Consider the following 14,032-nt stretch of genomic DNA (forward strand, 5'->3'; position numbering starts at 1 on the left):
TCAGTGGTCTGCAGTGTTTCACGTCACTTTTCTGGTACCAGTTCTACTCACTTGGAACCTCGACAGAGCAGGGACTAAAAAAGTACCCAAAAAGTACCTGGACCGAAAATGCCGAGTAGAGTAGAGTCTAGTAGGTACCATGCAGTGGAAAAGGGGCATTACTGTACATGTGTGCCACTGTGTCGGATAACTACTGGGAGACAACGTGTTCAAACCATAAATCTTAAGTACTACATCCACGTTTGAATGGGAGTGTCTCTGGCTCAGCAATGTAACGGACATGCACAGACCTCGGAGCACACTCTACTGTTAGATAACTTTTGACTGGGAATGCAGATTGATGGCCCTTGCTCTATATTTTGAGAACATTTGGTGAAGTACAAGGATTGGGCCACTGTGCTCCGAGAGGAGATTTCAAAGCCGATTGTCACCATGTGATCTTTGTTTATCAATCCCACATGGCTGGTGAACAGCCAACCAGGGCAAAGAAATGGGAAGAGTTTCTTCTCCCTCACTTACTACAGTATAAATCGCACTACCGCCAAAGCTTGTGTACACAATGTTCAGAGTTCTGTTACACATAATAGCGTACGAGGGATGGAACAGTATGTTCAATGTGACAGAAGACCAAAGACTGTGTTACCATTCATTGATATGCCATGTGTGATACCACATTTATTCTTGGCATGGATTGTGGTCAGATATTTCCCTAGATGAGTGCCAGATAAAAAGCAGTTTATTAGTATACCTCTTTATAATCTGGGTTACAGTAAGTATGGTCAATGACTCCAGTGCAAGAAATGTTTATCTCAATATCTCAAATTCTCCTGATATCACTTCAGAGACAAGTGCTTCTGCTGTAATAAGTAGCCAGGCCGTGTGGCAGAAACAATGCCAACATTGTCGGAATTGCACTTCTCCAGAGTCAGACAAGAAGATAGATATACATTTCCTATAGCCTAGTTGTTGGCCAAAAACACCTCTCCCAAAGTTTTAAGTCTTCCCCAAGCTAGGCTAGCTCGTAGACTGATAGCTTTCTACTAGGGGTGTAACGGTACACGTATCCGTACTGAACGTTTCAGTACTGGACCTTCGGTTCAGTATGCGCTGTGTACCGAACAAATGCAAAGATACGTTAACCACCAATCCAAACAAGCGTGCAGAACTTTATTTTTCGTACAGAATTTTTTTCAAAACTCCAAGTTCACCCCCTCCCAAAATATAACTTGCGCAAAGGGCTGGGTGTTCATTCAGCCCACACACAACACTGAGAGATTACCTGTAATTTAGCATGGCCTCATAGTGTGGCGAGCGAACGCACACACACACACACACACACACACACACACACCCTCTCTCTCTCTCAGTGCGTGAGGAGGATTGGTGCTAGATTGAGAAGGGGCCGTCTCTCGAAGATCAAATTAATGATAGTTTGCGGCATATAGAACGGACATTCATACACAGCAACACGCCTCCAAACAAGGTGTGATAAACATGAATTGATATATTTTCCTTGGCATTAAACAGGAAATAGTATTTATTTACCATTAGGGACCTGCATGACGCTTCTTTCTCTATTCAATAACGTTTGTTGTTTACATTTACATTTAGTCATTTAGCTGATGCTTTTATCCAAAGCGACTTACAAGTTCTGTACGACAAGTCATCAGCAGCGCATTCGGGCCCACGCCCACAATCTAATATATATATATATATATTTTTTTAACAAGTCGATTACAAGTCGGTCGGCGGCTTTGCTCGAATGGAAGAAGTGAGTTTCTGGATTTTTCTAGATTATAGCCATTCAATTAATTGGCAGACCGTTTGAATAACAACACGTTAAACTTTGTTTACAATAAGCGTCAGAGCCTATGGACAGATGGAAACGGCTCATCTGTCAGCTGTCCGATCCCCCTCTCTTATTAATTTCATGCCAGGTTGTCTTTTTAGACGTGCCCCAAGAGTCAACACAACTCTGTCAAGGCAGCATGGCATTCATTTGAATATAGAATGTTCATTGACAGCCCTACTTAACAGTTACTGCATCACCCCTGAGTGGAACATGGAAAGCCAAATAGATAAATGTAAACTTAAACTTCCCCCACTGTACCGAAAACCTGTACCGAACTGTGACTTCAAAACCAAGGTATAGCCTACATACTGAACCGTGGTTTTTGTGTACCGTTACACCCCTACTTTCTACTGAACGCACAAAGAGGAAATTGGTATCTATATTTTTGTCTGATTCTGGCACATTTCCCATATTGTTGGTGTGTTCATTTAACGTATGAGGCTTGTGGATTGTTTTCTCAGAATTCTATTTTGGAATTCAGGATCTCTATAGATCGTTTCAAACTTTAAATTGAAAGAAAATCCTTGTTTGACCAGGAAACAGGAGTTGTGATTGCAGGGTCAAGAAAAGACACCGGAGCTTGGGATAGATCAATTGTTTCATCATCATTAGAATGTTGGAATTCTCAAAATTCTAAACTCACATATTAGAAATATTTTTTCAATTATAATTGAATTGCTGGTTTCAAATGAGGCATTCAATGTGTGTGTGTGTGTGTGTGATAATTGTGATAAATGTGCAACAAACAACTATTTGTACACGATTTCCTACTGGATGTGCAACCTATTCACATTCTTCCTCAGAGGGGGGAGGGGCACGCATAGTTCCACATTTTGAATGGAGGCAGCAAACTCACTGAACCCCCTATGCTGGCAGAGCTCCAACTCCTATCAAAGTTGATCCCACAATTGAATAGACTCTGGCCACAGTTCACTTCACACCCGGTTTTTCCTCTCTCACAACTCTCACACAATATTTACCCCTATCTCCCTCCTTCACACCATCTCTCTCACACATGCTGCACACACACAAGAAGTGAAGATTGAGAGGCACAGACAATTGTTCGTCCTTACCAAATCTTGCTGTGCTTCTCTTTCTCACTCACTCACACACACACACACAAGGAATTGAGTCACATCAAGAATAGGGAACATTCGGGTAACAGTAGTCAACACAGGGACGCGGACGCCTGAACAAGCAGCTGCCGTTACAGACAAAATATGAATTGTTGTCGAATGTGGCAGCTGTTTACAGTTACACGGCCGGACTGGTGACTCATATACAGGAAGATAAGGGGAAGTGGTATGACCTCGTTTTTGAGGTCATCCTTGTGAATGTGCCACACCCAAAGTTTCCATCCAAAAAACAATGACAGGCGATAATGGGATTTTTAAACTGTGATTTCATTGACAGCCCAGCAGCGAGTAGTAGATAGATGATCCGTTGTTATTGTTTCAGTGTGGATAGTGAATGCTGCTGTGACTGTGAGCAGTACAGCCGTGCGCCTCTGATAGGATGGAAACCACGTGGTCACGGTAGTAGTTCCTTATTTGGCGCTCTTTGACTGGAGGATTCAGGTTTAGTACAAGGTTCTGAGAAATCCGAAATGTACTCCATGTTCTACCACAGTTATGCCCCCCCTCCATTTTCACAGAATAGATGCTGCAGTTTTGATGCCTGGGTGGGTACAGCTTGCAGACACAAGAACGTATTTTATGAAGGGTGGGAGGCATAAATAGGCGACGTTATTTATTTTTTTATCAGCCTTTATATATATTATAATTAAAGCTATAATTCAAATTCCCACTGTGACTCCGAATGAATGGAATAAATTGAACAATATATGTCAAAGCCAATTAAAATGTAATCGGTTGTGTTTAAATAAGATAATATAGTCTAATTACGCTATGCACAATGTGCCGTTTTTATTTTATTTTTGGAAACTGGGTATATAAAATGAGTTATCATTTTCCTAAATGTAATTTCAATATCGTTTCATGAAACAGTGCTTTGTTTATTTTACCTAAATAGATGTGCAGCAGACAGTTGGGAGTTACGTAATGTCCAGTTTGGTGGAACATTCCAAGACATAGCGTAATCAGGTAGATGGTGCACATCAAGGCATCGACAGAAATAGCAGTCAATATTCAAAATCATAAAATGCATTACAAATGTTTCTACAATACATAGAATTAATAATGCCTTGTCGAAGAATTGCCTGTTGATTGTATTGCCGTACTATGTATTTGTCTTGATGAATCGCCGCACCCCCGCAACACATAGTACAGCCCGTCTTACGTCACCCATTGTTTACAAATCAACTCGAAGAGGGTCGCTTTCGCCGAGCAGCGTGGTGAGAGAGCAAGGAGCGCCCCGACGCTCTCGTTGACATCGACACAAAATCATCCAGCAAATAGAGAAATAATTGAAAATGCCTTGCCGAAAGGAGAACTATATCTTTCTGGAGCAGTCGGTCACCGTCGACTCGAAAGAAGTGGACGCGTTGGTCACGAAAATCGGCGAGGCGCTGCAGCTCCACAACAACAGTGCTAATCAGAAGACCCTGTCGTGTCTTCACGGGATCAGCGGCAGCGCCGTCAAACAGGCAGCATCATCAACAACAGGCGTGAACGTCAACAACAACAGCAGCGGCGCGGCGGCGGCGCTAACACGCAACGGCTGCTGTATGCGGCTTCGAACCCGGGGACGCCGAAGCAGCAGAGCCAGCCCGTACAGCAGCATCCATGGGTCGGGCGACCAGGAGTGGGACCACATCAGACCTTGGAACAGAAAGAGGATCGACGCGGACGAAGATGACCCGCATCGACTACTGCAGGAATTAATTTTGTCCGGGAACCTTATCAAAGAAGCCGTGAGGAGACTGCAGTTTTCTGCCGCAGACTGTGGGGATTTCTCCCCGGCGCCGGACGCTGTTGTGCAGCAGTGCTAATAATGTGTGTGTGCTGCACCACGGGACGACCGGGATTTTTTTTCTTCCCAAGTCTCATTGGCAGACAATTAACATTTTGGACAAAAACTGAGACTATTTAGGAAAATGTGTTGTATAGCAATTGGACGTCTTTGACCTGGTAGCTAGAAGTGCATCCATCCATCAGTTCATTTAACGTTAACTAGCCAGCCAGCAGCCACCCGGCTAGTTGGCCATGTTGTTTATGTTTGAACGTCTCCTTGGTGGATCATTTGTTATTGTCTGGGGGGTGGTTACCTACTCATTCGGTCGGCGGCTTTGCTCGAATTAAAGAAGCGAGTTTCTGGATTTCTCGAGATTATAGACATTCAATTAATTGGCAGACCGTTTGAATAACAACACGTTAAACTTTGTTTACAATAATGCGTCGGAGGCGGAGCCTATACAAATTGTAACGGCTCATGTGTCAGCTGTCCGATCCCCCTCTCTTATTAATTGTTATGCCCGGTTGAGTCTTTTTAGACGTGCCCCAAGAGTCAACACAACTCTGTCAAGGCAGCATGGCATTTATTTTTTCAAATTGATGTGGGGGTCATACACCAGTGCTGTGTGGTACTTCTATATCGAATCCATCGAACGTGGGGGTGGAGGAACACGTTGTCTTTCCACCCGGCTTGGTAAATCGAAATGTATAGTACAATTTTGTTTTTAATGTTTTGGGAAAGAGGTCAGCCGTCGACACATATTTTTGTGGTGTTTCAACCATTTGGACTTCCAAAAAGGGAGTAATGTTACCCCACCCTCACTGTGTAAAGAGAATTACCGTGACCACTTCGTAACGAAGTATTCTATAATGTTCCTGAATACTCAGGCCTTTTTTTTGTGTCTTAATAAAAACGATTCTTTTTTTTTTCAAACTACTCTCCATAGTTTTGTTGATTGGATGGTGTTAGCCTGGTGAGAGTGTAGGATTATTCCAGCTATCAAAGGCATAACTAACTCTACTATGTTTACTCACAAACCCATCTCACTACCCTGGTGAAATTGTGTTTTTACTAGGCTTAACACAATTTATTGCCATATCCGAGATATGTAGGGTAACCTAAGACCCTTGCCCTATATATTTTAATCCAGGAAATGCAGGACCCCCTTCTCCAGTAGGGATGTGAGGCTTGACAACGTGGTCTGTAAAGACATGCCCATTATCATTCTATAAATACCCCCCAGTGGCTCACAGCAGCCAAGCATGTCACCGCTAGTGGAAAACATGTTTTGCTCCAGTAGTCTGGCTTTACAATAAGCTATAACTCGACATCCAAGGTATTGTTAATGATGTCTCCCTCTACTGTTTATACAGTGTCATCGCTTAGTCGTGTATGTATTGTCATCTTTACAGCCGTTTGAGCACATGGAGTGATGACATCATGTTTTGGCATCCTCGACTTTTTTTGTTATTTGGCATCACCATGACAAAACACAGACTGATTCCAATTTGACATTGACGTGAAACATAATTGTCTTCTCTAGGATCATGGGAAACACCTATTACCATTCCAGCTTTCAACAGTGTCCAGACTGGATGTCTTTGATATACTTGTAATTTAGGATTTCTCACATGAAAAATATGCAAAATAAATGTCCCTCCACATATTTGAGATCAACTCAATTAGACAGACACAAACAACTATTTAAACAAACTAAAAGGCATTTACTAACATGTCTTCATCTGTGAAAGGTCTATAATTGTCTCGTTCATTGCACTATTGCACGTCGCCTCAACAACAGCAGACATTACTTCCAGATTTTGTGGAATCACTTTCAGATTACACTTGAGTGCAAAACATTAGCAACATCTGCTCTCTTCACAATGCCAACAGTTTGTATCAGTTGCCCTTACAATGTAAAGGCATGGTTTTGTAAACCTTTCAAGTAAGGGATTAAAATGTCATAATTTTTTTTTCAAACATCACAACCATATTACTACTGTTGTCATGTGACCCCAGACTCACTGAAACATCACAACCATATTACTACTGTTGTCATGTGACCCCAGACTCACTGAAACATCACAACCATATTACTACTGTTGTCATGTGACCCAGGCTCACTGAAACATATCACTATCATACTACTGTTGCCATGTGACTCAGGCTCATTTAAACACATCACTAACATATTAGAGAATCAGAAAGGTCTTTATTGCCAAGTATACTTTACACATACAAGGAATTTGCTTTGGACGTTACTGGTGCGACATTAGCAGACAGACATTAACAGACAGATAATACAATAAAGTGGTGGAGTAAAGGAAAATTAAATATGAGCTAAGTTAAGCACAATAGAATAATATATTTATGAAATAAAATATAGGCCAGGGCTGTATGACTGTATAAGAGGTTGAATAAAATTGTGGGATATAAATATAGCTCAATACATAGATATAGTACAGTTTTAAGTAAAAAATAAAGTAGGAATAGGCCAGGGCTGTGCAACTGGGCAGATGTGGTCAATTATACATTATATACACTAATTAAAATGAAATAACAATACAGTGGGCAAGTACATAGTCCAGTAGGGTGTGTTAATGTAACACAGTGGGGGGGTGTCAGTGAGGGTCCCGAGCCTTGTTGATGAGTCTCACTGCAGAGGGGAAGAAACTGTTCTTGTGGTGTGAGGTTTTGGCCCTGATGGACCGCAGCCTCCTGCCAGAGGGGAGTGACTCAAACAGGTTGTGGCCGGGGTGGTAGGGGTCGGCCACAATTTTACCTGCACGCTTCCGAGTTCTGGAGGCGTAGCCTACAGGTCCTGGAGGGATGGCAGATTGCAGCCAATCACCTTCTTAGCAGAGTGGATGACACGCTGCAGCCTTAACCTCGTTCCCAGCTTTATCTCGAGAACTGCAGCCTGCTACTTTACTTACTACTGTTGTCATGTGACCCAGGCTCATTGAAACACATCACTAACTTATTACTACTGTTGTCATTTGGGGACCCACCAGAAGAAGACCTGTGACCCATTTTGGGTCCCGACCCATAGTTTATGAAACCAGGATTCAAAGGATTCTTTAATGATGGGTTTGAAGTATAAACATTTAGTAGTTTTTGTGAAATGAAAGTTACAGATTTGCATGTTTGTGTTTTTGTTACTCACCCAGTTTACAACATTATTGCGATTTTAAAACAATAAAGCTATACCAATTAATGTAAAACGTATTCTCAATTACAAGCAATATAGACAGCATGTACTTATGGTTAATATTTGCCATGTACCTCTGCCAGATGACATTTATCAATAAAAGTGCTATTTTTGTAATAAAGCATCACTGCCTGGTTTGGAAACAGCACGGCACAGGACAGGAAGGCACTCCAGAGAGTGGTGCGCTCAGCTGAGCGTACTACGGGTATTGCACTACCATCCCTGCAGGACTTATAACAGGAGGTGCACACACACACACACACACACACACACACACACACATCACTCATGCGGCAACCGCTAAAACAATCACTTTAAACAAAATGTCACTTTAAAAAATAGAATCTTTAGAAACACTTTAAAAGAAGGAGGTACTGTAAAGTTTACTTTAGATACATTAAGAGTTAACATTGTAAATAGTGTATTGCATAGTAGTGTATATAAGAACCAGTTTCTCAGGAACCTAGCATGTCTTTTTTTACCATGCATATCTTGTGTCTTATCTATTTAATTATTTCTATGCCTATTTTATTCTATTTTATTATTGTATTTTGCACAATCAATGCGGGCATGACCACCCGCATTTCACTGTATGCCCTGGTATGTATGTGACAAATAAACCTCTTGATTCTTTTTGATTCTTGAATAAAACAAGGTGGAGGCAGACAGTATTTACTTGTTTTCACCTACAATTTCTACACTTTCTGGTCCAGTGGACTGTGGACCAGAACACCATTGTAATATAAATGTGTAGGAGGGGGATACACAGTGTGCATTCAATGAAAACGTGTTCTTTTATATGTTCTTCACATAAAATGAATGAATGAGTCTCAGGTAAAAAAAAAACAATGAATTGTATAATGTATCCTTTAGTAAACATTTAAAACGTAGGTTATCCTATAACCCTAGTTATATGATTAATGGCAAAGCGTCTTGCTTCGCCTATGGCGCACGTTGAAAAAACCTTTCATGCACCTTACATCTACCTAGCCACGCCCACTTCCGGTAGTATATAACCCGGTGTAGTGGCCATGCTCACACTTCCGAGTCTGAATTTCATGTGAAAAACAACCAGGGATCCTCAGGGCCGAAAAGCAAGACGCTTTGCCAGTAATCATATAACTAGGGTTATAGGATAACGTTATATTTCATACTGGCTCCGCGTAGCCCCGATAAATGTACCCCCTGAGGTCCGCTCACGACCACCAAAGCGGGGAGGGTCCTGACCCCACACTGGTCCTAACGAGGATGGGAATGATAGGACTCCGACACTATGCGTAATAGGGCACATACGTGAGTAGACCGTGCGTAAAAACCCACCGTCTATATCACCACACATCCCGCTAAGACACTAGCAACGGGATGCAGAAGAGGTCCCAGCCCTAAGGACCGCACGAGAGACAGAGCTCTCAGTCATGTCCACGCGATAGAACCTGACAAAAGGACCTGGGCCTATCAATTTTTCTCAGAACATTTTCTATTTCCACACGTAAGCACAGAATTTAGAATGTGTGCACGCACAAAAAAAACTGGATTTATCACACATGCGTACATAGGTCCTACGCACACCTGTCATGATAACTATCACCTTGGTCCTACGCCGAGGCTCGTGCACACTTTCACGTATTTGCATAACAAAACCGCCCCGATTAACCATATACGGTAATGGAACACCCCCATGAAATGTGGAAAAATGGACTAAACCGAGGGAAGAATGAGACAGGCTGACAGACGTGTACACGTACGGTGATGTCGGATATGATATCTATTAACCATTGCTGCCTGGGCAGCGCAAACACTAATAAAGACCGTGCTGGAATATGACTGCCTTTTTCCGTTTTGTTTGATTAATACCCAGGGATTAAAGTTCTCCTCAATTTTATTCCAAATCGCGACGGATTTTCCGTAAATTTTCTACCTGCTGCATATGATTTCTAGAGGCATACAATCTATTTTGATGTCAGTATTGGGTAGCCTATATAAACAATAATACGAGAGCATATACAAGAACAATGAATCTCACTGCCATGTATGATGTAGCCTGCCTATGTGATCAATACAAACTGAATTCCATCATGTTTGTGTGCGGGAGCTCACAAGGCTGTTGTCACAATGGGTGGTACAGTAATAACAGTCTACACAATATCACGATGGACCATGCCATGTAGCCTATGTTCTATTATGATCTGTGACGACAAATGTTCTAGAATGTTTGATTATGACAGCATGCCTATGATCAATAAAAACGCGAACTTGAATCCCATCATCATATTTACATAGTCTGTCCACTATCTTTATTACTTTGTTATCCCCCCCCCCATCTATGTAAAGCGACCTTGCATGGGTCTCTTGAAAGGAGCTATGTAAAATGAAGCTATTATTATTGTTGTTGTTATTATTATTATCATGTCTGTGTGCTGAGCTCAGTGAAGTTTCAACGGAGCGAGGTAATCTATTCTAATCAACAAATTGAAGTAGAAAGCATTCCATTGTGGCCAATCTTATTTGGAAACATGACACGTCGCTTTAGCCTATATTCTCAAATTGCATTTAATGGCTGAATGAATGAAAACTTTATTTAACAGATTGCAGAATGGGTACAATACAGTACGGCTCAATACACACAATTGTTAAGGGGATGCAGACCAGAGAAAGACTTTTGTCTTGTTTACATCAGGGTCCCCCAACTCGAGTCCTCGATATCCTCGCGGACGGACCAGTATACCTTTATATCATATCATATTCATATTCATATCATAGTTTACTCTATCAGCCTACCAGCATGTAATACGTTCTTTGTTAGAACTCAACTCGTTATTATTTTGCGCATATAGATTGCAGAAATACGGGGACGTTTTGATTTAGGCTTTGACACAGAATACAAGTCATGATATCACCCACACGATATATGCTCTGTGTCCAGAGCATGTATGCTTTTCATTCATTTAAGACACATTTATTGCAAGGGTTTTGTATACACATACACTCAACAAATAACCTCTGTCTGTTCTCGTTGCAATGCGTTTATATCGTGGGTGTTCATATGACTTGTATTCTGCTTACAGCTTCGGGGTTCCACTCATTACGTTTAACAATGGCAAAGCCTTTTAAATATAATCAAAACGTTCACGTATTTCTGCAATATATGCGCAAAATAATAACGGGTTGAGCAGTCAGTGCTTATTTCCGCGTTGTAAAAATATTCTACCACCGGGCGCCAACTACGCATGGTCCGACCTGTGCTTAAATATACGCACAAAGTCAAGCACAAGTTCAAATAGATAAATCCCACACTTTGCTTAGGAATGGTCGTACGCACGGCTTAAGCACATATCTGTGCGTACGTCAGGTTGATACATGAGGGCCCTGGTGAGGACCACGAAGCCGCAGCGCAAGTGTCCTCCACCGAGACCCCTCTAACGGCCCGGGCACATACAACGCACACGAATTTCACGCACGGGTTCCTAGCGGGATCGCGCGCCTGGCCAGACACACCTCTGACGACTATAGCGCGCGGAAGCGCGCGGAGGAATGCACATTCAACACTTGAAGAGCATAGACGACAGACTATAATGCAGATATTGAGTGTATTTGTCACAACTATTGAACTTCCACGTGTCAGGCCAGGCATGGGGGGACCTATTTAACTGCTACAATAATACACTGATATTAAGCCTACTGGGCCCTGTTTCATGTACGTGGTTCAACTAAGTCGATCAACATGTCCATTATCCAGCTTCAGTTAACCCGATGTTCAAAGCCGGGATTTTCCTGTTTCACAAAGGAGGATTCAGTCTCGTTAACTCAAGCCAGACTTGAGAGTCAGGCTCAAGTCAGGCTAGATGCGCGCTCCCGTTTTAGGTGGAAAGCCAGCATGTATCGATGGCAGAGACCCTGATTCTCAACGGCATTGATTGATTAATTGATTTAAGACTTTATTGACAGATTGCAATAGGCTCAATCGCCTCGCCGACAAGTTAAATGCGTTATCTATAGGCTAATTCTAAGTCCCTCATTACCTCAATCAATCAGATTATATTTCTTTAAACTTGCCTGCTGGATTGAATAATCAAATGAGATCTTGCTAGCGAAAATAACTAGTTAACTGTTATACAGAATTACGAGACGGCTTTCTTGCCCATTGATTGATGTATAGTCAATGTTTAACTTATCTCCAATGTGGTCCAACGGGTTGTTCTTTTGACTTCCACACGGACGACCCGGGTTCAAGACCGGGGTCCTTCTTTTTGCAATATAGGAATAATTCAATTTGGTGCACGTTGAGAGCTATATAAAGAATGACATCCTCAATGCATGTAGATTTATAATATTTTAACTTAAAACCAGGCTACTTTGGCGTATAATCATTAATATTATATTCAAAAAAATCATATTGGAAACACAGGGATTTGAACCCGGATCGCTAGGTTGGCAGACTTGAGCGCTACCGCTGGGCCACTGTGCCAGATGGGATAGATTCATTGTTTATACATTAATGAACGAGAGACCCGTGTTTAGAATATCCCTTATTTTGAATGAAGTTTTATTTCTTTATCCTCATTCATTCATGTGACGTCAACGGCTCATTCAATTTCTCAAATCCGTCAAACAGCGCATCTCATCAGACATCTTAATCCCAGTTACAATTAAAATAACCACATCATGTGTACGTCACACGAGCGAGCGCCACCGTCGCCACGGTATATATAACGTGCATTATTTAGGACAAAGTGAATTTAATATCAGCATTTTGGGTCTATTTTACATTTCAAAAGCCCCCTCTGGAAGAATGGAGCACAAAAACGTAATTCAGAATGGTATAATGCAGATCGTAGACTGTGGGAATAGTTTCAGGAAACGGGCTGTCACTTCTTTGCGGGGGCGTGGCGATAGTTCAGGCTAACTTGAACTTGAACTCTGCTTTCGAGCAGGCTCAAACTTTTGGATCTGTTGGCATGGTGATCTGGAAAATCCACGTATATGAAACCGGAAAGTCCGGCTAACCCAGTTATCCAGCTAAAGTTATCCGGCTAACTCAGTTATCCAGGTACATGAAACGGGGCCCTGGTTGCTGTTCAATAATAATAATAATAATAATAATAATAATAATAATAATAATAATAATAATAATAATAATAATAATAATAATAATAATAATAATAATAATAATAATAATATAATAATAATAATAATAATAATAATAATAATAATAATAATAATAATAATAATAATAATAATCATAATCATAATCATAATTACCATAATTAGCTGTCAGGAAACAAATAAAACCTTTGTCATTATAGGTGACAAGGTGGATTGACTTAATGACTGCTATATCCTGCTATTATTATTATTATTATTATTATTATTATTATTATTATTATTATTATTATTATTATTATTATTATTATTATTATGCAACATTGTAGGTTATAGGTATAAACAAACAGACAGACAGGGGGGGGTTGGGCGGGGTAATACTATCGTTTATTTGCATTGGAAAAGATACAGACACAGCTGGTTGAACAACATCTATATGTGTGGTAATAATGCAGATATTCAAGTGTATTTCTGTGACAATGGCGCGTGGCGCATGCTCCCCGAGCCGCCTCGAATCCAACCAAAGCGGAAAAGATAGCTTGCCGCCCGGGAGCCGCCCGCGAGGCGCGCTCCCGTTGCGGCCAGTGTGCACAGTAGCGTCCGTTAACATGGGAGCAGAAGTGAAGCGCCCGTCCGTCCGTCCGTGTTCATTCGTGTGCTGTGTGCCCTGGGCGTAAGGGGGCTTTCTCACTGCCATTTGGGGTCGAATCAGCTCCGCTCCGTCCTCGCTCCGTCCTTGGGTGCAAACTTCCCCCCTCCCTCCCCCCTCTAGTTTGCGTACACACTGCAGTCTTGGTGCGCTCCGGGTTTTGTTTACGGTTTGCGTTTTGAATGTGTAAGCTCCCGTAGGCGATGATGTCACGCTCTAACGTCAACACAGGAAGAGTTTAACACACGGTGGTGGAAACTGGATGCTGATATAAAGAAACAAATAACCAATAAATATGAAGTTATAT

General features: G+C 41.6%; 1 protein-coding gene across 1 annotated transcript; it reads left to right on the forward strand.

The window, feature by feature from the left end:
• Positions 1 to 3,947: 3,947 nt before the first annotated feature.
• On the forward strand, positions 3,948 to 5,692 carry gbp (glycogen synthase kinase binding protein). Its single transcript, XM_084336390.1, has one exon. It carries the CDS (start codon positions 4,284 to 4,286, stop codon positions 4,800 to 4,802), a length of 519 nt encoding a protein of 172 aa, XP_084192516.1. The 5' UTR covers positions 3,948 to 4,283; the 3' UTR covers positions 4,803 to 5,692.
• Positions 5,693 to 14,032: the final 8,340 nt, after the last annotated feature.

Source organism: Notolepis coatsorum (assembly GCF_963971535.1).
Source record: "Notolepis coatsorum genome assembly, chromosome: 19".
Taxonomy (NCBI): domain Eukaryota; kingdom Metazoa; phylum Chordata; class Actinopteri; order Aulopiformes; family Paralepididae; genus Notolepis; species Notolepis coatsorum.